Raw genomic sequence first — 27,806 nt, forward strand, 5'->3', positions numbered from 1 at the left:
TTCCCATGTGAGAATCAAGAGAGGGTGATCCTTTTGCTTTTTCTTTTCCTACTCTTGTTTGTGTTGCAGGCCCTCACAAACCCTAAGCACTGGTTTAGGTTTTGTTTTTCAACAATCTCAACACTGAAGGGAAGTTGAAACTGACCACTCTGATATTTTTTTGTTACACCCATGACAGCAATGTCCCAAGGGCTCTCACCTTACCTGGCTCCCAAGTGCAGCCTCAGCAGCTCTTGCTGGGAAGTCCAGCCTGATTCCATTGTCACTAAAATGCATTGACGACCAGAACCTGTCAGTGTTGTCTATGGAGAGAAATGGGAGATTGTTCTTTAGGAGCAGACCTCAGGTTTCAACCCCAGACCTTCAGAATGCCACCCAAGGCCCTGCAGAGATGCCAGACTAGTACTTCCTTTTCATGACACTGTACAACTTTTCCCCAGGGCTCCTTGGCAGAATCCTAAAATTTTCCTCCCTCCTGGCATGAACTTTTGCGTGCCCAACCTCACCTAGAGGCCGCCTGCTCCTCTTGGGAGCAGTCCCACCTGAGGGCATTTCCAAAGCTTCAGGTAGGTCTGCATAGAGTCTAGAGGGCACATAAAATCTGTGAGTATGTCTTGACTGCAATTGCTGGTACAAGCATTAACCTCAGAGACTCAGGGACAGGAGCATGCCCTGAGGCAGGGCCTGCCCTGAGCACAGCTGGGCACTGAGGGCTGGCCCTGCCACCCAGCAAACTCACAGCTGCCTTTGCCCTCACCTCCTGCACTCCTGGGCCACACAAAACTGCCCCTCAGCCTCCACAAGAGCCATTGCTGGAGGAGGGGACAAGGCCCAAAGGAGCTTTGGAGGAGGCCCATGGCAGGAGGATCGGCCCATCATGTGTCTCCTTTCACGCTCAATGCCAAAGCCCAAAATAGCCCTACTCTCCCAAGGCTCCTGTGCGGGGTCGTGCCTGTTTGTGGGGATGATCTGCTTCCACTAATAGTGCCTGAAGACATTCCTGGGCGGGTAGGCTGCCTTGTGTGTGGCACTGCAACGTGCTGCCCTGGAGGAGCTGGACACGTGTGCTGTGTCCCAAGGCAGCAGCTGCTATTCTTACCCCAGAGAGACTCAGTGCAGCAATGGTCCATTGCCAGCTGAAAGGTTAAACACCAGAATGGGGCCCGAGTGTGCTCTCCCTGCACAGAGCCTGAATCCAGAGTGTTCCCCTTTGGAGCCCATGCAAAGGGCCTGTGCCAGCCCAGTGCCATGGCCATCCCCTGCTGGGATGTACTGTCCCATGGGCAGCACAGCAGCTGCCCTGGTACTTCCAACAGCCAGCCAGGGCTCCTTGGGGTGGATGGGGCTTTGCCTCTCTCATTTTTACCAGCAAATGGAAAAGACAGGCTGGGCTGTAGGCCTGAAAGTGCAGCATTTCACAGCTGCCATGCTGGAGTTCCTGGGTGAGGATGAAGGCTGAGGCAGGGCCTGCTCTGAGGTTCAGCTGCTATCCATGTCCCTTTGCTCAAGCTGTGCTTTCCCAGCCCTCATGTAGGGCTGTACTCCAGAGTACGGCCTGGAGTGTCCCGGGAGTATCAGGGCTGCAGGAGAAGCCCTGGCCGAGCTGGTGCCTCTGACATGATGGTTATGGAGACTCAGCCCTGCCTGCACCTTGACTCCCCTGGCCCTCTGGAGAGCTCAGGAAAGCCATGTCCCAGCCAGGGACAGTGACCATGGGCAATCAAAGGACACTGAGCCCAGGACATCAGCTGGGATGGTGGCTGTGCCATTCCCCTCAGGCCTTGGCTGTTGCTCTGACAGCATAGGTGGCATCAGCTTTCTCCTCAGCTTGGGCCTTGTCACTTGACACAAAGTTCCTTTAGGATCCTTGGCAGGAAGCCAACAGCATTATTCCTGGTGAGAGGAGCAGGGGGTGCCAGTCCCAGGGCCCCATCAGGCTCCTGTCAGTCACAGGGAGCTTCCGGACAGCAGCTGACCAGGCCTGTGCTGCAGCACCCAGTGCCAGGGGATGGCAGCCTGGAGCCATGGAGGGGACCCTGCTCGGGGCCCTGCTCCACTGCAGACCAGCAGGGAGATCTCGCTTTCTATGGGTTGGCCTTGGTCAGTAGAGGATCACAGTAACATCACCTATGTTCAGGGAACGCTTATAAGTTCAGCAAATGAACATTTGAGAAATGAATCAGTTAAAATTCCTCCATGAGCTGTTAAGTACTTAGACACTGCATTCTGCTCAGGGATTCCATAAATACAAATTACTGGAGGTAGGAGAGTTCTGTACAAGTGCCATTCTATGATGATGATCCTTCCTGAGCATCACTTTCAAAGACAGGAAGTTGGGCTACAAAAACCTTTGATCTCACAAGGACATCTTATTTTAGGTTATGACAGAGTTTCCTGCAGAGGTTAATACCATGCTCCTTCATTGTTTCCTTTTCCTTCCCCTTCCTTCCTGCTCTCATAGTTACTCGCTGCTTCAATTACCTCTTCCTGCCTGCCAGGTTGCCCACCCCACTCACCTGCTGTGTAATTAGAGCTCCTCAGCTGCTTGGCAGGGGATAGAAAGGGCATCCCGAGCGTCACCTGCCTGGATGGGATCTCCTGCCCAGACCTCTTCCGCTGAGGTGCCTGTGGAGACAAGAGTAGTGTGAATCGCAGCACACGAGTGGCATGCTCTTGAAACTACCCATCCTCTAATCCCAGATTATGGATTTATTTGCCTCTCATGTTCAGTTATTCAATTTATTTGCCTCTCATGTTCAGCTTAAACTCACTCCAAGACTTCCAAGAATACCAGTCTGTGGGAACCTACTTGGAAACAAATTTATAATTAAAGCTCCCCCCTAGGACAGGTGCATTCCGTTTATTTGACATGTAGTGGATGTAAATCACATTAAGATCTACAAAAGTTAATTTCTGACTAGAGCAGAAGGGACAGCAAGGCCATCACAGCCTCTCCATGGCCAGCCAGTGACATTCATCTTATCTCCACAGGTTCTCACACTTACACACAGAAATTTTGAACATTTCTTCACATTTGCCATGGTAGAGAATGGGTGGCCTATTCTTTACCTGCAGCTTTTAAGTCTTACCAGTTATGGTCCTCAGTGGTTCTTCCTCAGAAATCATTTATTGCTTCCAGAAATTGCCTCAGCCTATTCCTTAAGCCACATTTATTAGAAATGTTAGTTCAATGGCAAATTTACTAATCAGATGTCGCATCCAAAATTACGGACTGAGCTTGTTCTCCTCATAACACTGAGCATCTTTCAACATAGCATTGAAAGCATGAACCTTAATGGAGCGACACTGAATTGAAAGCCAATCTTTTATATGGAAAATGTGCTCTTACCCTCTCCAGGGTGTCCAGTCATATCCCAGCAGAAGTACGGGGGTGAGCAGTGCTGCTACAGAGCAGTGCTCTGACATTTCTGCTTGCCTTCTGCTAACATTCCTGGAAGCTCTCGTTTTACACAGAGGGCAGCAGAAAAGCTGCTGCAGCAGGGGCTGAGCATTCCCTCTCAAACTGTCCATGACAGGCTGCAGAGAAAACTGACCTCTCTAGGCAGACCCTACCTTAATGACAGCAGGGCCAGCGGCAAACAAAAAAAATCCTGCAAGGATTTGAGATCCCTTTTTTCTGGCAGTGGGGAGAAATAATGAGCAAGTCAGTCAGACTCCTTGCTCCACCATTGCTCTTTCTAGAAGAGTTGTAAGTGATTCTAATCTACATGATTTTTGTATCTGCTACTGGCACTATGTCAGCCTCTGCTGTTTTGAGGTGATGGCGATGTTTTTTACCTCAAAAGTGCTGCATGCTGATGCCCTGCTTCTAGAATTCAAATGTTGCCACTTATTTTGGAGGTATAGTATTCCTTACAGAGTGTGACAAGAAAAAACATTAGACCAGAAAGTGATAGTCTAGCAGCTAGGTCTCACATTGCAATAAATGTTTTTTAAGGCAGAATCAAGGCACCGAACAACATACCTTTTTTTTTTTTTTTTTTTTTCCTAGAATATAAGGACACTGATACTAAATACTCATTTCCCAATAGAAGTGAATTTAGGCAATCTATACTGAAACTATATCCTTTTCTTGAAAGATTCCTGCAAATCCTAGCTAATAACTAAGGGGAGGACTTGACAATAACTGTCACTCAGTATTCTGGGCATAATGCCAAACAGTTTAGCAGCACAGGGAAAATAAAAGAGATGAAGGTGGTGTGTCAGTACCCTAAAGAGACTGCAGAAATAAAAGCAGGAAAAGAAATCAGAACAATTGCTCCTCCTCTTGCCCTGTACTCTCCAAAATGTGATGGAGTCATGAGGTCTCCATTTGGGTTGGAAAAGACCTCTAAAATCATTATGTTTAACCATTACCCCAGCACTACCAAGTCTACTATTAAACCATGTCCCCACACATCTTTTAAATCTCTCCAGGGATGGGGAGTCCAGCACTGCCCTGGGCAGCCTGTTCCAGGGCTTGACAACCCTTTCAGAGAAGAAGGAGGTGGACTTCCTTAACATGATGTCACTTCACTCCCTGGAGGAGGACTCAGCAAAGCCAACCACCTGCCCTCTCCAGGGCACCCTAAGCTCTGCCCAGTTGTAAAAAGAATTCTTTTATCAGGAAATAAACACCACAGTAATTATATTTCACTCTGCAACAGAATTGGGTTTTTTTTAAGTTACAGGAGAAAATAAACAATTACCCCAAAGAAAATGAAATGGAGAATGTTTTAATAATTTTGCTAATGGGAGGAATGAAATAAAGTTTTACAAGGAGGAAGCACATGATGCAGAGCCTTGGTGTCTTACCCAGAGAGCAGCTTGTTGTGTGATAAATTTGGAGCCGTTGGAGGGGGAGAATGTGTCTCTATCCCCATTCCAAAATATGCTAAAATTTCCAGGAAGAGTGGGATGCAGCGGGCTTCCAACCAATTCATGAAACCAGAACAGGTGCCCTATTGGGTTTCTCCCATTTTATTGTTGCTTACTGTAAAGTTTAAGGACTGAGACCAAGAAAGCAAAATATTGGTGCTGCCCTCAAAAAGTGAGTTGAGGGAGGGGTGCTGAATTCATTTGTCAATTAAAGCCACCAGCCTTGCTGCACTGTAGTTCTCTTGGTTTCCCCATAAGCCCTATTAATGCCATTGGTATTTCATTGGTCACCTGGCAGTCCTGTGATATATTAATGGATTCTTAAGTAGGAGCTTTCACTCTGTTTGGAAGCTTCACAAGTTCATCTATGAGCTCCCCATGATTTTTGGACATCTGTATTTGAGGACTGAGAAGGAAAGAAATCTGCCATGAGACTACTAACCTGATGAGAAGGGTCTAAAATCAGCTTCATTATGGGAAGAACACTTAAGCTGAGAAATAACAAGGGAATAGCTGCAAGTGTAGGGATTTTACAAGGAAGAAGGGGAATGTGATCAGAATTATGGAGGTAATGTAGGACAGTGTGCATCACAGCAGCATAATCATGGGACAGTATGGACTGTGTAGGAAGAATACATAGGGGAAATGAGAAGGTTTTATGCTTTATGTCAAAGTGCTCCTCATTTGTGCAGTGCTCCACTGTGGGGCTGCAGACATCCTGTTAGAAACAGGAGGAAAATGAGGGATGTTGTGATAGAGTCTGTTATGGGCCACCTGAAAGAGACAAAGTACTGAAGGGATTTCCACAACTAGTAGAAACTCAAGTCTCCTCTGCCTTAGGGATGTTTTCAGCCATGTGGGCATCTGCTGTGAGGGCAACAGCATCAGGCAAGCTCTGACAGAAATTCTTGGGCAGGCTGATGCCAATATCCCAATGTGAATTCTGGACAGGCAAAACTGAATATTGGAAGCAGGGATGAACTTGTGATAAACATGATCCCAGATAGCACCTCAGACTGCAGCAAATACATGACTGGATGAAGGATCCAGCAGAAGTCTGGGGAGATAAGCAACAAAATTACCATTCTGGACTTTGTAAGATTGAAATTCATTGCATTCCAGGAACTGCTAGTTAGCACACACTTTGCAGCAGCTGTGAAGAGAAGAGACTGCTCAGGAGAGATGTACTTTAGAAACACAATAATATTGACTTCTGGGGGCTATTTTAACCCTTCATAGAATGCTACATTACATGTATTGTCGTAGATCAATTCTAAAACAGCCTTATTTTCAGCTATGTCCACAGCTGTATTCAAACCAGGTAAGTCAACACTGCTTTTCTTTCACACCCTTCTTAGTGATTTCTACAAGCACTCACTGGCAATGAGTACTAGAACCCAAAATAACATCTGCCATAATGTATGGAGCAGTTGTAGTCTCCTATGGGTGTTATATGAGTTGCTTGAGCAGTTAGCCCCTTCTTTATTTAAAGTAGGTATTTCTGTCCTGAAAGGACAGCTGCTGAGAAATGAGGAGATACTTGGGGAAGAGCCTGAAGCAGGAAACTTGAGGAACCTGAATTCCCTGAACAGCATGAGCATGGAGAAATTTAAACACAGGACATCAGTGCTGGACATGGCAAGAGCTGGAAGGAATTCAGCTTCCCAGTTTTCATCTTAGTAGATTTTTCTTGATCTTTGCAGCAAGCAATAGAGCAAACCTTGCCATCAAACTTTGTTGTGCTTTTGCAAATTTATATTGAATACTCTTTCACTAATGCCTTTGATGGTGATACTTTAAGCAACCTTAACTCATTTGCAACATTTGATTCCTCAACAGTCAGCTCAGGAATCTATTCAAGAGCTCCATATCAAAATAGAGTCTCCCATTACTTGGGATTAGGCTCCCAACTCACTTTTTTCAAATAATTTAAGCTATTGAGAGTGTCATATACAGAAAACTCAGCTGCAATAGAATTTTACTTCCTGCTTTTTAGAAAATACCACTGAAAAGTGGTTCCCAACATTATTTGCTAGTTTTGGACATATTTTCCCCATTCCTCTCAATGCATATGTTCCTAAAGCATCATAGACGTTGTCATCACCATTACATGACTGAAAAGTTGTGGTATAAACATACCAAGGAAACTACCATGGGTCAAGGAGCAAATCACTGAGAAAGGCAGCAATAGAACCATGCAAGTTCTCTAAGTGCCTTGAGTAGTCCAGATTCTCTCCTTAACACTCTTGACAAATTATTTATAGATGTATTCACGTAGTCAGTAAGATATAAAAATGTTCTAATTATATCATTCAAATCAAGTGACAATTATGCCCTTAGTTTGACAGACAATGCTTGGCCAAAAAAGGTTTGCCAGAAATGTTTTGACCGAAGAAAGGGGGACCATCTGCATCATCTGCAGGCGAGACACTATAAAATCTGCCAGAGACAAGCCTAGCCTGTCTCTGCAGAAGGCTTCCAGGTAAGTGCATGCATTTCATGAGCTTGAAGAAAGAGGATCACATCCTTGCAATATCCTGTTTCATTTCTTCTTTCTCTAACAACCCTTTCCATGAGGGAGTGCCCATGTGAACTAAAATTTTCAGTGTAATTTTGATGCATGCCTGTATTTTCCATCTACAGTATGTAATGGAATTCTGTTCAGCAATAAGAAACAACTGCCATTCCTATTTTACAGGGTTGGCCATATACCAGGATACAAGCTGTTACCCAAAGGTAATATGCTGAATAATTCATTCCTAATCTATATTCTATGACAGAACTTTTAAAGAGCTGCACAAATTCTCTTCATAAATCCTCTTATATTCCAGCTGAATTTGCTTAGGCTAGATAGTTGGAAATAGGGGAGATCTAAAAATTGAAGTAATTTTTTATCTTTAATAGAAAAGGTAATCCTTTCAGCAAGAAAGTACTCTCTTGAAGACTCATGGCTGATAATTAAGGACCCGAACAGAGAGTGATTTTTCTATTACTAGATTCTTTTATGAGAAAAACTCAAACCTTGTCTGAATTCAGGGTGACTTACCAAACTGTACTCAATACTCAGATGGTCTGGTTACTATTACAAGATCTACATGTTGTAGAAGTCTAAGTCTTATTCTTGAGTTTAGACTACGGTACTTTTAACTTCAAATCAAAGTGGATTTAATTGGTGTCTTTCAAGAGTTTATTTTGGAGACTAACTAGGAATTTATTTGCTAAAGAGCAAGGAGCTTTCTCATTGGTATTAATTGTATTATTCTTCTTAATGACCAATAACATTTTGCTCTTCACAAGGCACCTCTGCTGACAAGCTTTCATTAGAGGAGAGCCATGGCCTCTGGAGATGCTGAAATGGCTGTTTTTGGGGAGGCAGCTCCTTACCTCCGAAAATCAGAGAAGGAGAGAATTGCAGCCCAGAACAAACCTTTTGATGCCAAGTCATCAGTCTTCGTGGCTCATCCCAAAGAATCCTTTGTGAAAGGGACAATCCAGAGCAGGGAATCGGGAAAAGTCACTGTCAAGACTGAAGGGGGAGAGGTGAGTCAAAAATAAGAGTCAAGGACAAAATTTGATCTCCACTTTGAGATTTTAGGCGATACATGTGGATCTTTTGTTTTCTTTGCAGACCCTGACTGTGAAGGAAGACCAAGTCTTCTCCATGAACCCTCCCAAGTATGACAAAATCGAGGACATGGCCATGATGACCCACCTGCACGAACCCGCTGTGCTGTACAACCTCAAAGAGCGTTACGCAGCCTGGATGATCTACGTAAGTGGCAGCAGCAGCTTCCTCTGGGCAGCCTCAGGAGCTGCTGGGCCAGGCTCAGGGCAAGGCAACGCGCTGTGTCCCTTCCTTGCAGACCTACTCGGGTCTCTTCTGCGTCACTGTCAACCCCTACAAGTGGCTGCCGGTGTACAACCCCGAGGTGGTGTTGGCCTACCGAGGCAAGAAACGCCAGGAGGCCCCTCCACACATCTTCTCCATCTCTGACAATGCCTATCAGTCCATGCTGACTGGTGAGTGCTTGATTTCCTTTGAGCTGCCATTGAAATTGTCTATCTGTACAGGAAAATGTAGGGTATTATCTGGAAATATGGTGCCACACTTAAGAAAAAAAGTGTGTGTGTGAAATTAATGGAAGATTAGTGCACTTAACTCTAATGGTCTGTGAGAGCTGAGTATCAGTGCTCTCATTAGAATCACTAAGGACCTGGACATAACCTAGAGGGTGTAAATTCACTGGAAAGAAATCACCTATTTCGTTGTGTATACCTTATGCCTATAATGGAATCTTACATATATGGATGGACTTGTGTATGTTAATCATTAAATTAGTCTCAGATGGAGAGTACAGGATGCGGTTAAATGACACATATCCTATAAATGATGTACATAATATAAATTTAAATCTTCAAGCATCAGTGCTGACAAATGAAACAGAGAGGTGTACCTTAAAGATGTATGTAAAGCTCACCTGAGGCACTTAATATGCAAATGGATTTCCTGACGTAGATGATGGCCATGTGATGTAAATTACATACAGCCTTTAATGATCTCTGGAACTCATGCACGGGTCTGTAGCTGCATCTCTAAATCCATTGCACTGTAGAGTGAAAAGTAAGCTTTGTAAAACAATATCAAGGAAAAAATAAAGCTTTTAGCATTTAAATTGGGCGACTTCAAAAAATTTCTTGCCACTTTTCCCTCTTCCTTTCACCTCTTATTTTCTCTTCCTTATCTATGCAATGAAATAAAAGGTGCGCAGGATTTTAGAACTTCTTCTCCCGTTCTTTTCTTAGACTCTGGGAAGTGCATACAGAATAGAAAAAATAAAAAATGAATGTTGTTGATGTATAATCTCAAGAATGCATAATTTCTGTATATATAGGGATTAAAAAAATAGAGGTGAAAAAGGATGAAAGATGTTGGTCAGATGTTCTGTAATTAATGATGCCTTAAGATTTTGATAAAATTATTCTAGAGACTTTTAACTTCAGAAGAATTTACATACAAAACAATTGCAACTTCAATATTTTCATAACCTGTACTTGAGTGTTAAAAAAGAAAAAAGTAACTTGATGGTAAGACAATGTCAGGAAAGGCATAAGACTACTGAAGTTTCTCTGCAGTGATTCCTTTATATAGAACCAGTTGCTAAGAGGTGCAGTACTGCTGACCACATCAAAAGTACCCACTAGAATTCCCTGGGCACTTTTTGCTATTTTTTTTTCCTGGATCCTCTGGAAGCTTCAGTTCTTATTTTTCTCCTAGTTCTTGAATTTCTAATTTGTCTTTTCTTATGTCTGTTTCTCACCTCTGTCTCTTCACAGATCGGGAGAACCAGTCCATCCTGATCACGTAGGTACCCCCCTGCGCGGGTCCCTGTGGGGCTGCCCGGTGCCAGGGCCCCTCCTGCCTGACCACGCACCCTCTGCTTCTCTCATGGCTTTGGCAGCGGAGAATCCGGGGCCGGGAAGACTGTGAACACCAAGCGTGTCATCCAGTACTTTGCAACAATTGCAGCCAGTGGAGAGAAGAAGAAGGAAGAACATGCGTCAGGCAAAATGCAGGTAAATTAGTTGATACATGGTGGGATCAATGCTTTTCTTTGTTCCTGACATGATTTTTGGAAAGGATAACTAGCACTGATTATCACCCTGCAGGGAACGCTTGAGGATCAAATCATCAGTGCCAACCCACTGCTGGAGGCCTTTGGAAATGCCAAGACCGTGAGGAACGACAACTCCTCACGCTTTGTGAGTTATTAATTGGTACAACTGTCAACACCAATTTGGATATTCTTGCTATCCAGACTGGTAAAATAAATCTCAATTGACTTTCCTGCTCTTTTCAGGGTAAATTCATCAGAATCCATTTTGGTGCCACAGGCAAACTGGCTTCTGCTGATATTGAAACATGTAAGACACCTTTCTGGCCTGATCCCCCTTCCCTCCAGCCTTCCCCACTTCTTGTGCTTGACTGTGTCCTACCTTCCTTGCCAGATCTTCTGGAGAAGTCCAGAGTCACTTTCCAGCTCAAGGCGGAAAGGAGCTACCACATCTTTTATCAGATCATGTCCAACAAGAAGCCAGAGCTAATTGGTAGGAAAGATCACTAACTTTTTTTGAAGGAAGAGCACTGAGCAATAGTTCATTGTGTTATCTAGAAACTAAATTAAGCTTGTTTTTCTCCTTCTGTTGCTTTCAGACATGCTTCTCATTACCACCAATCCTTACGATTTCCACTTTGTGAGTCAAGGTGAGATCACAGTCCCCAGCATTGATGATCAGGAGGAGCTGATGGCCACAGATGTGAGTAACTTTACCAAATGATCATCTGGTGCACTTGAGCCCTGCTGTATGTACATTGTGTTTCTGCTGCCAGAGTGCCATTGACATCCTGGGCTTCAGTGCTGATGAGAAAACAGCCATCTACAAGCTGACAGGGGCTGTCATGCACTATGGGAACCTGAAGTTCAAGCAGAAACAGCGTGAGGAGCAGGCAGAGCCTGACGGCACAGAAGGTATCAGCAGAGTCAGCAACCTTTCCAAACAAGATAATCTTTATTACAGAAGGACTTAAACAGATTTCAGGCTTTAAATGTGTAAAGTAGTTGCTCCATGACTAATTGCTCCATGACTAAATGCTCCATTTGAGGCATTTATCTCATTTAATGATACCCGTACTTTTTACTCTGTGACTACTATAGAAGAGATCCAGTGTACTTTGACAGTAAGCCAGGAGACTTGCATGTCAATTGCTGTAACTTTGCTAATCATACTTAAGGTGAAATACACCTTGCAACCTCTGCTGTAGTATGGAGCCTAACAAGACAGAATGTTCTGCTTTTCTTCACCCTTACCTGCTGGAGAGAACTCTGACATGTGTACTTCATTAATCTCTGTCACAGTAGGAGTGACAGTCCATGTCACCATCTTTCTGAGTGATAAATCCTCAGAAATTAGCTTTTTAGCTATGACAGATACTGTTGTGCAACCTTGTGGAGAATACTATTAGGACAGTCCAGCACTAACTTTTAGGAATTTTTTAATATCTATTCTTCTGTCTTTTCTGGTGATAGTTGCTGACAAGGCTGCCTACCTGATGGGTCTGAACTCAGCAGACCTGCTCAAGGCCCTCTGCTACCCCCGAGTCAAGGTGGGGAATGAATACGTGACCAAGGGCCAAACTGTGCAGCAGGTAAAAAAATATGGTAATGTGGAGCATGCTGTGATGGTTCCCACTGATTGTCCTCTGCTGTGTATAGTAACCTCCAAAGCTTTCTTTATGCTTTAGGTGAACAATTCAGTGGGTGCCCTGGCGAAGGCTGTCTATGAGAAGATGTTCCTGTGGATGGTTGTTCGTATCAACCAACAGCTGGACACGAAGCAGCCCAGGCAGTACTTCATTGGTGTCCTGGACATTGCTGGCTTTGAGATCTTTGATGTAAGGAGCACAGCTTTCCTAGAATTTTTGTAGAACTATAATTGAGAATTTTGAAACATATTTCTTCTCCCTACACTTTCTTGTAGGGCTTTTGGAATCATGTTTTTAATCCTTAAAAAACAACGGAATAGAAAACTAATCTTCTCATTGCTCTTAATTAAAAACCTCTCTTTTCTAAATATTCTGGAGAGATAGCAAAGAAAAACTACACAGGAAGGGGACTTGTACGTAAAATATAAGATACAGTGAATTAGGATTGTACAAGAACACACCTTGGTATTATTGCTAATGCTTGAAATCCTTGTATGTCTTTTTATGTCTGGCAGTACAACAGCTTTGAGCAGCTATGCATCAACTTCACCAATGAGAAACTGCAACAGTTCTTCAACCACCACATGTTCGTGCTGGAGCAGGAGGAGTACAAGAAGGAGGGAATTGAATGGACATTCATTGATTTTGGGATGGACCTGGCTGCCTGCATTGAGCTCATTGAGAAGGTATCCTTCCTGTTCAAGTTTAATAGAAATTGGGTGTTCTATGCTTGCCAAGAGAAACAAATAAGAAGCATGCGAGAATATTTTGACTTCTTCAAATATATACTCTGTGAAAGTGGCAAGCAGGTAGAAGTGGTTTTGGAGATCATTACTCAGATATGAAGGCTTTTGGTTAGAGAATTCATTGCCAAATTACAAAATGAAGTGAAAAAGGTTGTGTTCTCTAAGTACTTACCAGTAAACAGGTTTTATGGAGAGAACAGTATTTCACATTGTCATATCTATAATAATTTATCAGCAAAGGCATTTCCATAATTTTGAATGAAACAGCAACACTGAAAAAAGTTGAATTTTAGTGGATTTTCTCTGACTTTAAGTCACTATGGGAACAGCTTCCTTTTCTGACTTCAGCAACTTTCCAACCAAGAGATATCTCCTTTCTAATCTGTTTCTCCCTCTTGTCTGTCATAATCTCTCCCAGCCCATGGGCATCTTCTCCATCCTGGAAGAGGAGTGCATGTTCCCCAAGGCAACTGACACCTCTTTCAAGAACAAGCTCTATGACCAGCACCTGGGCAAGTCCAACAACTTCCAGAAGCCCAAGCCTGCCAAAGGCAAGGCTGAGGCCCACTTCTCCCTGGTGCACTATGCTGGAACAGTGGATTACAACATCTCTGGGTGGCTGGAGAAGAACAAGGACCCTCTGAATGAAACTGTCATTGGGTTGTACCAGAAATCATCTGTGAAGACCCTGGCTTTACTCTTTGCCAACTATGGTGGAGCAGATGCAGGTCAGTTTTATAAAAGTTGTATTTTTAATGTGGGAGACCTGTCAAAGAATTAAAGCCATAAACACTATACATTTAAAGTTGTTTCATGGTAATTTTATAATGTTGTTTTTCTTTATTCAATTTGCAGAGGCTGGTGGTGGCAAGAAGGGAGGCAAGAAGAAGGGTTCTTCCTTCCAGACTGTCTCAGCCCTTTTCCGGGTATAGTACTGTATTTGTTATCTCTGAAATGTGCAGAAAGGGGGTGAGCTAATATTAAATTTGAAGGAGCTACTATAAAGGGGGCAAATTTCTTTGGGAATTCTACATCAGGTTTTCCACAGTCAATTTTAACTTTGCAAATATGTTCAAAAATAAGCATTCATTCTTCAAAATTGTGGAAGCCTAATTTGTGATGGTTTTCTTTCTTATTTTTTTTTTTTTTTATTGGCAGATATCATTCAGATACTCATATTTTTATGTCTTTGGGTCAAACTAGAATGGTAATACTAGTATTCCTGCATTTCTGTTGAGGAGTTGAAAATAATTTCCAAGGAGATAGATATCTCATTGTAAAAAATCCCTATTTCTTAATACTAAAGTAGATTGAGTTCTAAAGGCAGAATGTGAAAAATCTAAGTAATTTATTTTTTGTGAATGTGTGAAATTATATATAAGTTTTCACTGAACCAATAGCAGCGCTGTTGTATTTCACTCTGGTGCTCAGTATCTTCAAATAGAAGAAATTTTTTGGTTTCTGTGGCTTTATTGAAATGCTCAAAACCCAGCTTGAGAAGTTTGTAAAATCATTACCTTGGTGCATCAAACACTCGAAAGAAAGGAACTCACACTGGTAACTGGTTCCTCTAGGAGAATCTGAACAAGCTGATGACCAATCTGCGGAGCACTCACCCCCATTTTGTGCGCTGCATCATCCCCAATGAGACTAAAACACCTGGTAAGAAGCCCAAGCTAAAAGATCCTGGCTCTGATACATTCATTCCCCTCTGCAATGCAATCTGTGCCCCTCATTTGTGCTCTGCATTGCCAGGTGCCATGGAGCACGAGCTGGTGCTGCACCAGCTGCGCTGTAACGGCGTGCTGGAAGGGATCAGGATCTGCAGGAAAGGGTTCCCCAGCAGAGTCCTCTATGCTGACTTCAAACAGAGGTGAGAGCTCTGCTCTTGTCAGCATCATTAAAAGCAATGTTGGCTCATTCATGGGTCCATTTAGGCTGTGCTCTGTTTTCAAAACCAGTTGATGGGGTTTAGAGGCTACTGTGTGTTGCTTGGAAAAAAATAGTCTTATCTTCTTTTGATTCCACAGATACAAGGTGCTTAATGCCAGTGCCATCCCTGAGGGACAGTTCATCGATAGCAAGAAGGCTTCTGAGAAGCTCCTTGGGTCAATCGATGTGGATCACACCCAGTATAAATTTGGACACACCAAGGTACAGCCCCCCCATTCACTGCCTGCCTGGGCTTTGCTCTCTCTACCTGACAGTGATGTGCTGCAATATTGTCTCTCTCAAGGTGTTCTTCAAAGCTGGGCTGCTGGGGCTCCTGGAGGAGATGAGGGATGAGAAACTGGCACAGCTCATCACCCGCACCCAGGCCAGGTGCAGGGGCTTCCTGATGAGGGTGGAGTACCAGAGAATGGTGGAGCGCAGGTACACCTTCCTCTTCTTCAGTTAAAGAGTCATTCTGCTTGGGAGGAAGTGTTGACACTCATCAGACTGAGAATATTCATTGTACATTTTAATTATGCCTCAGGGAATCCATCTTCTGCATCCAGTACAATATTCGTGCATTCATGAATGTCAAACACTGGCCATGGATGAAGCTGTTCTTCAAGATCAAACCCTTGCTGAAGAGTGCAGAGTCTGAGAAGGAAATGGCCAACATGAAACAGGAGTTTGAGAAAACCAAGGAAGAGCTTGCAAAGTCTGAGGCAAAGCGGAAGGAGCTGGAGGAGAAAATGGTGAAACTTGTGCAGGAGAAAAATGACCTGCAGCTCCAAGTACAGGCTGTGAGTTTATTACCTTTATTTTATCACTCAGAAAATAAATCTATACATTCAGACTGTTCTTTACAAACAGAAGATCAGGCTATAGAAGACCAAAAGTAATAAATTTGGGAAATTGTATTATACGTATATGAAGCTGAGGAAACAAATTTTGGCAGTGATGTGGTTAGCACTCTGACAGCCAGTGCAAAGATACAGAGAGTTTCAACTGGGAGTCAGAGCTCTTGTCTTCACAGGAAGGAGGCAAATGTAGATCCTTGACACGAGATAGAACAATGAATTAATTTTGTGGCAAAATGCAAAACACACTTGGAAGTTTACTTGTAGATCCAGGTGTAGGAAAAGTCATCCTCTCTTAGCTTGGTAATTAGCAGTTAAAATCCTTCTGTTGCTGGAGTTGTAGGTCAGGTTCAGGTGCTACTCAGTGATTAAAGAGTCAGAGCAGAACAAATTCAAAACATTAGAATCCACAAAATTTTGTCTACCCACCAGGAAGCAGATAGCTTGGCTGATGCTGAGGAAAGGTGCGACCAGCTCATCAAAACCAAAATCCAGCTGGAAGCCAAAATTAAGGAGCTGACAGAAAGGGCAGAGGATGAAGAGGAAATCAATGCTGATCTGACAGCCAAGAAGAGGAAGCTGGAGGATGAATGTTCAGAGCTGAAGAAAGATATTGATGACCTTGAGCTAACACTGGCCAAGGTGGAGAAGGAAAAACATGCCACTGAAAACAAGGTATGAGGTAGAACCTGTCACTTGCACTCTGGAAAAACTTGTTAGAAAGTTTTAAGCGCCATTTTCTGTCCGTGTTTGCTCCCTTCTTCTCAAAGGCGAAAAACCTGACTGAGGAGATGGCAGCTCTGGATGAGACGATTGTGAAGCTGACAAAAGAGAAGAAAGCCCTCCAAGAGGCGCATCAGCAGACCCTGGATGACCTGCAGGCAGAGGAAGACAAAGTCAATACTCTGACCAAAGCCAAGACCAAGCTGGAACAGCAAGTGGATGATGTAAGCACACAGATATAGAGCAGGAAGAGGACAGGTATGGAGTCCAAGCTGGCTGGCAGAGCCCTGATGGTCTTGTTGTGTTTAGCTGGAAGGGTCCCTGGAGCAAGAGAAGAAACTGCGCGTGGACCTGGAGAGAGTTAAGAGGAAACTGGAAGGAGACCTGAAGCTGGCCCAGGACAGCATCATGGATTTGGAGAATGATAAGCAGCAGCTGGATGAGAAACTGAAGAAGTAAGTGTGGCTCTGGGGCACGTGAGTGCTGGGCTGCAGCACTTGTCTTGTTTCTTTGTGCTCTAACATGGTTCGCTTGTCCCAAAGGAAAGACTTTGAAATCAGCCAGATCCAGAGCAACATTGAAGATGAACAAGCCCTGGGTGTTCAACTTCAGAAGAAGATCAAGGAGCTGCAGGCAAGTCTCTGTGCCTTTTGCCCTGCCTTGCTCAGGCTCAGCTCAGGCAGGAGGAGGGCACGGCTGTGAAGGGTCCCTGCTGTTCTGCAGGCCCGCATTGAGGAGCTGGAGGAGGAGATTGAGGCAGAGCGAACCTCTCGCGCTAAAGCAGAGAAGCATCGCGCTGACCTGTCCAGGGAGCTGGAGGAGATCAGCGAGCGCCTGGAAGAAGCAGGAGGGGCCACAGCAGCTCAGGTGGAGATGAACAAGAAGCGTGAGGCAGAGTTCCAGAAGATGCGCCGTGACCTGGAAGAGGCCACGCTGCAGCACGAAGCCACGGCTGCCGCCCTGCGCAAGAAGCACGCGGACAGCACAGCTGAGCTGGGCGAGCAGATCGACAACCTGCAACGCGTGAAGCAGAAGCTGGAGAAGGAGAAGAGTGAGCTGAAGATGGAGATTGACGACTTGGCCAGCAACATGGAGTCTGTCTCCAAAGCCAAGGTATGGAGTTTCTGTCAAGTTACTGCCCTATTATACACTTCCTAATACACGATTTTGATTCTGATTTTATTCTGCCATCAAATCCAATTGCATTGTTTTTCACCTTGAGAACAGTACGCTAGAACTTAGTGGTAGTCCTCTTCTTTTACATAACTTTGATGTATAGGCAAACCTGGAGAAGATGTGCCGCACTCTCGAAGATCAGCTGAGTGAGATTAAGACCAAGGAAGAAGAGCATCAGCGCATGATCAATGACCTCAATGCTCAAAGAGCTCGTCTGCAGACAGAGTCAGGTAATACACCCCTATATTCCCTCAAAATGGAACAACTGTAACCAGTGATAATAAGAAAAAACACTGCTGCTTTACTCAAATTGATCTATTCTCTGTAAGCTGGTATACTGTGCTTAAAAGAAGTATTGATTTAATATTGATTCCAAATGGCAATCTGTCTGAAAACTTTTTCAGGTGAATATTCACGTCAGGTGGAAGAAAAAGATGGTTTGATATCTCAGTTATCCAGAAGCAAACAGGCATTCACTCAACAGATTGAGGAACTAAAGAGACATTTAGAGGAAGAAATAAAGGTAAAGTTACTTGCTATACGGGGTTGATTTGGATTGGGAATCTGTTTACTCTGTATTTCCTACTCTCACATAATATCAGAATGTTAGCTGTATCATTTTAACTCTTGAGTGATCAAGCAAGGTGAGAAATTTTACCTCCTCCCTCTGTGGTATGCAAAGCTGAGGAAGACACCCCCCCCCCCCCCCCCGCCCAGTGTGGATACTGAGACAGGGACAAACAATTTTAGGTGTTTAATCAATTTATGATGACATATAAAAAGTGATTGAGACATATCTAAAAAGAAACTGCACATCTTAATCTACTTTTTCACAGTGGCAGCTGAAACTTTAGAACATATTTAAAAGGATTCAATGATTCGCAGCTGTATACCTGAAATTTACCCATCATCTCTCCTGAAAAAGCATTCTAGATTCTCAAAACATGGAAGTAATATGCCATTTTTCTTGGTCTCACATTAAATGTTATAATCCAGGAATTTTCAACAACATTCATCAAGTTAATATTTTACTATCTCATGGGAAATTAATTGTCCCAACCCAATTGTCCCCACAGGCGAAGAATGCCCTGGCCCACGCCCTGCAGTCTGCTCGCCACGACTGTGACTTGCTCCGGGAGCAATATGAGGAGGAGCAGGAGGCCAAGGGGGAGCTGCAGAGAGCCCTGTCCAAGGCCAACAGTGAAGTGGCCCAGTGGAGAACCAAATACGAGACGGATGCGATTCAGCGCACGGAGGAGCTCGAGGAGGCAAAGTAGGGGGTGATAGAAAAAGCAGAAAAATAAGATTGAAAATTCAAAGGTGACTTTGCAAGGGAAACATCACTATATTATGAGACATAAGTCACGGATCTGATTTGTGGAAGAGCAATAGAAAATTAGAAACTTAATCCTATAATATATATTTAGTACTATAGTAAAAGCAAAGCCTAAGGACAGTGCATATGTAGCCCTTAGCACCATGTGACTGCAAACTGCAATTTGCTTAGGCATACTATAATAAAAGGCAAGCATGCACTGATACTCGGTGTTAATGTAAGCTGACCTTACGTCTCCCAGGAAGAAGCTGGCCCAGCGCTTGCAGGATGCAGAGGAACAGGTTGAGGCTGTCAATGCCAAATGTGCCTCCCTGGAAAAGACAAAGCAAAGGCTGCAGAATGAAGTGGAGGACCTGATGATTGATGTGGAGAAATCCAATGCTGCCTGTGCTGCTCTGGATAAGAAGCAGAAGAACTTTGACAAGGTCTTTTGGCCTCCAGCACCAGCACTCCTAGCCAGAGCAGGGCCCTGTGATGGCCACAGCCCGACTCACCCCCCATTTCTCTTCAGATCCTGGCAGAATGGAAGCAGAAGTATGAGGAAACGCAGGCTGAGCTGGAGGCCTCGCAGAAGGAGTCGCGCTCTCTGAGCACGGAGCTGTTCAAGATGAAGAATGCCTATGAGGAGTCCTTGGACCACCTGGAAACAATGAAGCGGGAGAACAAGAACTTGCAGCGTAAGTCCCTGGCCCTTTGCTCCTCCCTGGCCTTTCTCACTATCACCCATTCCCACCATTGTTCATGGCTCTGTGCCTGCAGGTCTGCAGAGATGCCTGTCACTTTGGTGGGACAGAGCCCTCCCCATTCTGCTCTGTGGCTGACCATGCCATTGATCTTTGTTCCCACAGAGGAGATTTCTGACCTCACGGAGCAGATTGCGGAGGGAGGAAAGGCAATTCACGAGCTGGAGAAAGTGAAGAAGCAGATTGAGCAGGAGAAATGTGAAATCCAGGCTGCTCTGGAGGAAGCAGAGGTATATGACCATAATCACTGGTGTCTGCACTAAAGAGATTAGAAAACATGGCTGACCACGCCTTGGTTGTCTTCTCTTCTGGCTGGGGAGTGCAGACAGCTAAGATCTCTGGAAATATCCTATCATTCTCTAAAAAACAAACAATAGGTTTATCAATGCTGTCAATGTTTGTGTCTACTTTTCTAGGCCTCCCTGGAACATGAGGAGGGGAAGATCCTGCGCCTGCAGCTTGAACTCAACCAGGTGAAGGCAGAGATTGACAGGAAGATAGCAGAGAAAGATGAGGAGATTGACCAGCTGAAGAGGAACCACCTGCGAGTTGTGGAGTCCTTGCAGAGCAGCTTGGACGCTGAGATCAGGAGCAGGAATGAAGCCCTGAGACTGAAGAAGAAGATGGAGGGAGATCTGAATGAAATGGAGATCCAACTGAGCCACACCAACCGCCAGGCTGCAGAGGCACAGAAGAACCTGAGGAACACCCAGGCTGTGCTCAAGGTCCATTCAGCAGATCTACAGAAATAGAAACTGAGATCCCTGATATTTATGCCACTCAAGCAACTGATACCTACTAATTTCTTTTCTCTTTCTTTCCAGGATACCCAGATCCATCTGGATGATGCACTTAGGACAAAGGATGACCTGAAGGAGCAGGTGGCCATGGTGGAGCGCAGAGCAAACCTGCTGCAGGCTGAAATTGAGGAGCTCCGGGCAGCCCTGGAGCAGACGGAGCGGTCGAGGAAAGTGGCTGAGCAGGAGCTTCTGGATGCTGCTGAACGTGTGCAGCTCCTGCACACCCAGGTGAGGAAGCTCTGTTGGCATTGGCACTGACCAAACACAGAGGGCTAAAATTTAATACAGAGCCAGCAGTACTTGAAAGGCTGTACTACTGATGTCCCCAAACAGAGGTGTGTTTTGCATCTCTTCCCGAAGCCCATGCCTGACATTTTGCAAACAGCCATTGAAACAATAATTCCAGAGTAAGAATTGGAATCTGGAAGGGGAAAGTCTTTGTTCATGGCAGGTTTTAGAATTTAACTCCTGCCATGTACTTCTAATTGCACAGAACACCAGCCTGATCAACACCAAGAAGAAGCTGGAAACAGACATTGCCCAGATCCAGGGCGAAATGGAGGATACCATCCAGGAAGCCCGCAATGCTGAGGAGAAGGCCAAGAAGGCCATCACAGATGTGAGTTGGGTGCTCTTGGCATTGCTGATGGTGAATGTACTCTGCCCAAAATATCTCCAGCCCCAAAATGGCTTTGACCCTTTGCTCTGATCAGGCGGCCATGATGGCAGAAGAGCTGAAGAAGGAGCAGGACACCAGTGCCCACCTGGAGAGGATGAAGAAGAACCTGGACCAGACAGTGAAGGACCTGCAGCACCGTCTGGATGAGGCTGAGCAGTTGGCACTGAAGGGAGGGAAGAAGCAGATCCAGAAGCTGGAGGCCAGAGTGTGTAGGGCTGGGGCTGTGCCTGAGTGAGCGTGTCCCTCCTTGGAGAGACATTGGCAGGGCAGCTGCAAGGCTGGGCTTGTCCTTGCAGGTGCGGGAGCTGGAAGGGGAGGTTGATGCTGAGCAGAAGCGCAGCGCTGAAGCCGTGAAGGGTGTGCGCAAGTACGAGCGCAGGGTGAAGGAACTCACCTACCAGGTAAGGCAGGAGCTCTCCTGCTCTCACTGGGCTTTCTCACAGTGACTCACATTTTGCACAATCCATCCCCATGGGGAATTGTTAACCTCATGTAATGCAAAACCAAGAATTGACTCTAATCTTTTTACCAACTGCTTTAGTCTGAGGAAGACAGGAAGAATGTGCTGAGGCTGCAGGATCTGGTGGACAAGCTGCAAATGAAAGTGAAATCTTACAAGAGACAATCTGAGGAGGCCGTAAGTATCTCTCTGAGTGCTTCGCAAGAATCACTTTCCCAGAGATAGATACAAGAAATTTGGAAGATGCTGCTCATCAGTATTGGAGTTCTCCTAATTCTCTCAAAGGATCATAAATCAGCCTTGCCAATGAATCACTAAGAAGACTACTGAGGAGGGCAAATGCACCTAGCATTTTTTGCATTAGAACCACAGAGCAACCTATAAGGAGTCTAATATCAGTAACACAGTGTATTAAGAAATTTTGCAAAAAACTTATTTTTAGTGTTTTTATAGCAGACAGGGAAGGTATTGGAATTCCCCTCCCAAATACCTTTGTGTGATGCTTTTATAATTGTATAAGGAACCTTTGTCTGTTTCCAGGCATGCAGCAGTCAGGGATGCCCTGAGACAAGTCCTACAGCCCCTGAATTTCAGATTGCCTCTGCATGGTTTCTTCATTGCAGAAACAGTCCACCACAGTATAGGGCTTCTGATTCAGTTAAGGCAATTTATGAGAGGAGCCCTCTTGTAATCATTGTCTCATAAATTCCTAACCCCACTTAAGGATCTGCAGATGTAATTGAATATTTGATTCTGCACTAAAAGAATCACATTTCCAGCTGCCCATCTTGCTTCCTTCCCACATTCCAGAGCAGAATTATGTTTAAACTCCATTATGCTCCTTCTACAAGGGATATTCCTCAAAGGCAAGTATGAGCAATGTGTGAGGATGATGACATGTAAGAAGTGGAAGAAATGGGATAGAGATTTGTGCCTTCCCCCAAGGGAAAAGCTGCAGCTCAACAAAGCCAAGGTGCAAGAGGAATGCAGCCCCTGCCCTGGGCTCCTCACCACTGACTCCCTTTCCCCACACAGGAGGAGCTGTCCAATGTGAACCTGTCCAAGTTCCGCAAGATCCAGCACGAGCTGGAGGAGGCCGAGGAGCGGGCTGACATTGCAGAGTCACAGGTCAACAAGCTCCGAGCCAAGAGCCGCGAGTTCCATAGGAGGATAGAAGAGGAAGAGTGAGGATGTCACCAGGCAGCAAAGTGACCTGAGGGCTGCACAAAATGTGAACCTCTTGGTCACTTTTCTTCTGCCATGAGCCTTAGTACCCACCTCAGTGTCTAGTGAATAAAGACTGTAGTAGATTCCTCTGCATACACACTATGGCCAGTGGTTTTGTTCTTTGGGTATGTTCTTCTTTGGGTTTTGTTCTTCTTTGGGTTTTGTCTTCCTTGGGCAATTGTATTGCAGAAGACGTTTCCTTACTTCTCCTCTCTGGGACAAGGGAGAAGCAGGGGTCAGTGCTGGATTGAGAATCTGCAAACTTAGAGGCTGGCCATTGCTGTGGAGACTCCTGAAAAATCCAGCCTGTGCTCTCTCCTGTCTCTAGCAGCTCCTTGTTTAGCTCCTGCCTAATGCTTCTCCCATTGTCCTTTCAGCACAGCTTCTTTCCCATGTGGGAGTCAAGAGAGGGTGATCCTTTTGCTTTTTCTTTTCCCACTCTTGTTTGTGATGCTGGCCCTCATAAACCCTAAACATTAATCTCTGAGAGAGTCATCAGAAGCTCCAGCACACTGCACTGTGAAGGACTGATAGTTTCTTGACAGAGATTATTTCAGTCACAAAGAGCACAGTTACAAGACACCAATAGTGTCCCTACATTGTGCCATTTCCCTCACCCTAGATTTCCTCAGCTGCTGCCACCAGCTGCTGCCAGTTTCTCTTGAGTTGGCAAACAGCCGAGCCTGCCTGGGTCTGTGTAAGGGAAGGACTGTCAGGATTGTCTCTTAGTGCCCAGCTCTCATACACCAGGTGGCTCCAACACACCTCTTCAGGACATTGACAGAGAGAACACTCAGCTTCAGATGATTTTCCCAGAAACCTCAAATGCCATGGGGCTCTGTGTATACACTGAGTCAAACAGATTAATGAGAACTGAGGACTATGAAGTTAATTTAGAAATCCTTTCAGCAATATCAGCTCATGAAGTTTCCCCCACTGAAGCTGTCACAGCCAGTCATGCCATCCCCATTTTGCAGAAGTCACACACACTAGTGAGGATCAATGAGCCCTATTGTCACATGAGACACCTGGAGAGCTTTTGATGACTTGTCCAAAAGCACTGTCACAAAGGACACCAATGGGGAATGCCTGGCAAGTCACTGAAGAAGTTATTCTCTCATTGTGGGTGTGACTCTGTCTGTTCTGACCTATTATATCTTTCTTTAGATTTTTTTGTAAAATCACCTGCTTTTTCCTCCAGTTTTCTGCCTGTTTCTCTTGCATGCACCCTTTTGGATCTCTCTCCCTCTTATGGGTGTGCTTGGGAATAAAGGAGGAGGCCCCATGCCCTGGGATCAGCGACAGGTGTACACCCTCAGGCAGGACCTCCCCTGAGCACAGCTGGGCACTGCTGATGACACTGAGGGCTGGCCCTGCCCCACCAGCAAACTCACAGCTCACTCTGCCCTCACCTCCTGCACTCCTGGGCCACACAAAACTGCCCCTCAGCCTCCACAAGAGCCATTGCTGGAGGAAGGGACAAGGCCCAAAGGAGCTTTGGAGGAGGCTCATGGCAGGAGGATGAGCCCATCCTCCTTTCACGTTTAATGCCAAAGCCCAAAATAGCCCCACTCTCCCAAGGCTCCTGTGCGGGGTCGTGCCTGTTTGTGGGGATGATGTGCTTCCACTAATAGCGCCTGAAGACATTCCTGGGCGGGTAGGCTGCCTTGTGTGTGGCACTGCAACGTGCTGCCCTGGAGGAGCTGGACACGTGTGCTGTGTCCCAAGGCAGCAGCTGCTATTCTTACCCCAGAGAGACTCAGTGCAGCAATGGTCCATTGCCAGCTGAAAGGTTAAACACCAGAATGGGGCCCGAGCGTGCTCTCCCTGCTCAGAGCCTGAATCCAGAGTGTTCCCCTTTGGAGCCCATGCAAAGGCCAGTGCCATGGCCATCCCCTGCTGGGATGTGCTGTCCCATGGGCAGCACAGCAGCTGCCCAGGTACTTCCAACAGCTAGCATTTCACAGCTGCCATGCTGGAGTTCCTGGGTGAGGATGAAGGCTGAGGCAGGGCCTGCTCTGAGGTTCAGCTGCTATCCATGTCCCTTTGCTCAAGCTGTGCTTTCCCAGCCCTCATGTAGGGCTGTACTCCAGAGTACGGCCTGGAGTGTCCCGGGAGTATCAGGGCTGCAGGAGAAGCCCTGGCTGGGCTGGTGCCTCTGATATGATGGTTATGGAGACTCAGCCCTGCCTGCACCTTGACTCCCCTGGCCCTCTGGAGAGCTCAGGAAAGCCGTGTCCCAGCCAGGGACAGTGACCATGGGCAATCAAAGGACACTGAGCCCAGGACATCAGCTGGGATGGTGGCTGTTCCATTCCCCTCAGGCCTTGGCTGTTGCTCTGACAGCATAGGTGGCATGAGCTTTCTCCTCAGCTTGGGCCTTGTCACTTGACACAAAGTTCCTTTAGGATGCTTGGCAGGAAGCCAACAGCATTATTCCTGGTGAGAGGAGCAGGGGGTGCCAGTCCCAGGGCCCCATCAGGCTCCTGTCAGTCACAGGGAGCTCCCGGACAGCAGCTGACCAGGCCTGTGCTCCAGCACCCAGTGCCAGGGGATGGCAGCCTGGAGCCATGGAGGGGACCCTGCTCTGGGCCTGCTCCACTGCAGACCAGCAGGGAGATATCCCTGAAACCTGGGTGCTTCAGACCTCCTGAAACCGCCTGGCCCATCTCATTGAAACCTGGGTGCTTCAAACTTGCTAAAACTGCATGGCCCATCTTGTTGAAACCTGGGTGCTTTAAACCTCCTGAAACTGCCAGGTCCATCTTGTTGAAACCTAGATGCTGAAACTGCCTGGCCTACCTATTAGCAGCAAATCACAGCAGAGGGGTTAAAATCCAGCCAGGTGGGCCAGTTTCATGTGTTCCCCAAAGAACAGGTTAGATGGGCCAAAGAACAGCTGGAAATGTTTGTGTCATCAATGCTGGAAGAAAAGACCTTGAGCTGACAGAGACAGGTGCTGCTCAGGGCATAGGGCCTCATTCTGCACTGGGTACTCTGCCCAGAAAGGGAACCAGGGAGGTGCTTGGGAGTGTGTGGCTAACAAAAGGACAAGACACAGCGTCAGTTGCCCTGCCACCTCCACTGCACACCCTGTGGAGCAGCCTAAGGAGGACGACTGCAATATTCTCTTGGCAATTGTGATCTGGCCGGACCTTCATAGTGCAGGCACCAGGAGAGGCCTGGGGCTCTGAACACCCTCACTCCTCCTAGGATGAGGTCCAGCTGCCACACATAAGGACTACCTGGACTTTTAGGCTAGAAGAAGTGACAGAAAAACTTCTTGGCAGCCTAAAGTGCAGATGAGCCATTCCCATGGCCTACCTCTATGGAACAGCAAAACAGAGAAATAATCCAGATATTCTTCCCTGTAAAGCAGATTTGAACATGGCACTGTGAAGCCAAGCAAAGGCCATCTGACCTTCACTGTTCAATAAAAAACAACATCAGAGCTACATTGCAAAGAAGAAATCCTCATCATCATCTTCTTTGTCTTTCTTTCCTGCCCTGAGGTTTCCTTCTGCCGAGGGGGCATATTCCCCTGGGACATGTCAGCAGGACCAGCTTCCCTGGGGAAAGGGCTGCTGTGAGAGGTAGAGGGTCAGTTTCTAACACACACTGCAAACCCAGGCTATTTCTCCCTCAGCTGGTAGAGCAGCATGATAGGAAATGATCAGTGGGGCAGAACAGCAAGTGCTGAGGGCCTGGCATCTAGACTGAAATGGGTTTTCAGGGCAAAGGATGGACGTCCCAAGAGGTCAGTGCCAGTCTGAGGTGAGAGCACATTCAGTGGGCCCCATGATCATACCTGTAATGCAAATCAAACTGTGGGGCAACAGGGATTTTCCTCTTTGACACTAATTATTAATGAGGACATTCTCAAAGACTTCCCATGCAATCACCGCTGATTCCACCATGGCAGAATGTACAGAAACCAGGTGAGGAAGGGCATGGAAGACACCCACCCGCAAACATGCTGTTTCTGTCCCAAAGGGGACGGTTCCATCTGGGAGTCTCTGTGCAGTTGAGGCTGCAAGCACAGAGGTGCCCTTCAATTCCAGTGCCCTCCAGTCATCTTCCTCTTGCTGACAGGGATGAAGTCTTTCCTTCTGGCCTGGCATGTGGCAGGGAGTTGCCCACAGCTGGAGGAGGGAGGGGCTTTGGAAAGCCAAGAACAGATAATTGCCCTATTTAGGTGGGTTGTGCTTCATGTCCTTGGCTTGGAGGATCCCTTGTCCTAGGAGGAATCTGTGGCCAGAATGTGACTTTTCCATCATGATAGAGCTACTGAGATGGACACAGGCTGTCCCAGCATGAGTCTGCCAGAGACCTGGGTCTTCAGGGGAAAAAAACTCTGGCCTAAAATACCCAGAGCTACCATGGAAGGTAAAGAATACATGAGCATCCTGTGCTGTGATTTCTGTTGCCTTTGAAAGCAGGGGTATTTGGTGCCACACTTGGAAACCACATCACGTATCTGCCACAGGAACTGCCCTTTTGACCACACTGTGACTATCATGACTCCCTGCCCTGAGTACCTCACATGGTTGTCACATTGCAGACTTTGTGAAGGTCCTGAGAGATTTTTGGGACACTGACGTCCAAACACGTTGGCAGGGTGAAATGGCATCAGAATTAAAAGTAAGTCTGAGAAACTGGAGAAATTGTCTCAGATCTTCAGAAGGAAATGCAATAAAGAGAAATAAAGTACTTTTGTGATAATTAGTCAAAAAGATTTATGGGTTTTGAAATAGGAAGAAAAGGAAGTGGAGGTTATAACCCATCAAAAGTTAACTTTGAGGGGAAAAAATAGATTTTGATATTTTTGAAGATTTCTAGGGAACTTTTTGGTTTGTGTTTGCATGTTATTGTAGCAGACCTAGAAGAATTCTGTGGTAGGAAAGAATTCACTGGGTTGGGTTGGTAAATAAATGAATAAGAAAAACAGCATTTTTATTTCGGATAATACATTTTGAACAATATAAAAT

The 27,806-nt window shown here is 45.7% G+C and overlaps 1 protein-coding gene across 1 annotated transcript; it reads left to right on the forward strand.

Annotated features, from left to right (window-relative positions):
• The first annotated feature begins 7,339 nt into the window (after positions 1 to 7,339).
• LOC131092209 (myosin heavy chain, skeletal muscle, adult-like) lies at positions 7,340 to 22,913 on the forward strand. The gene is made up of 40 exons (XM_058038810.1): positions 7,340 to 7,360; positions 7,577 to 7,614; positions 8,176 to 8,418; positions 8,507 to 8,650; positions 8,742 to 8,898; positions 10,213 to 10,240; positions 10,338 to 10,452; positions 10,546 to 10,638; positions 10,737 to 10,800; positions 10,885 to 10,983; positions 11,090 to 11,193; positions 11,267 to 11,405; positions 11,964 to 12,082; positions 12,179 to 12,328; positions 12,655 to 12,825; positions 13,304 to 13,613; positions 13,741 to 13,811; positions 14,460 to 14,547; positions 14,641 to 14,758; positions 14,916 to 15,039; positions 15,122 to 15,258; positions 15,362 to 15,617; positions 16,107 to 16,349; positions 16,445 to 16,621; positions 16,707 to 16,852; positions 16,940 to 17,030; positions 17,121 to 17,510; positions 17,677 to 17,803; positions 17,978 to 18,096; positions 18,650 to 18,846; positions 19,151 to 19,334; positions 19,421 to 19,586; positions 19,758 to 19,882; positions 20,069 to 20,377; positions 20,477 to 20,680; positions 20,946 to 21,071; positions 21,166 to 21,336; positions 21,428 to 21,532; positions 21,673 to 21,768; positions 22,627 to 22,913. Exons 3-40 carry the CDS (start codon positions 8,212 to 8,214, stop codon positions 22,777 to 22,779), a joined length of 5,823 nt encoding a protein of 1,940 aa, XP_057894793.1. The 5' UTR covers positions 7,340 to 7,360; positions 7,577 to 7,614; positions 8,176 to 8,211; the 3' UTR covers positions 22,780 to 22,913.
• The last annotated feature ends 4,893 nt before the right edge of the window (positions 22,914 to 27,806 follow it).

The sequence above is a fragment of the Melospiza georgiana genome, chromosome 21 (genome assembly GCF_028018845.1).
Source record: "Melospiza georgiana isolate bMelGeo1 chromosome 21, bMelGeo1.pri, whole genome shotgun sequence".
Classification (NCBI taxonomy): domain Eukaryota; kingdom Metazoa; phylum Chordata; class Aves; order Passeriformes; family Passerellidae; genus Melospiza; species Melospiza georgiana.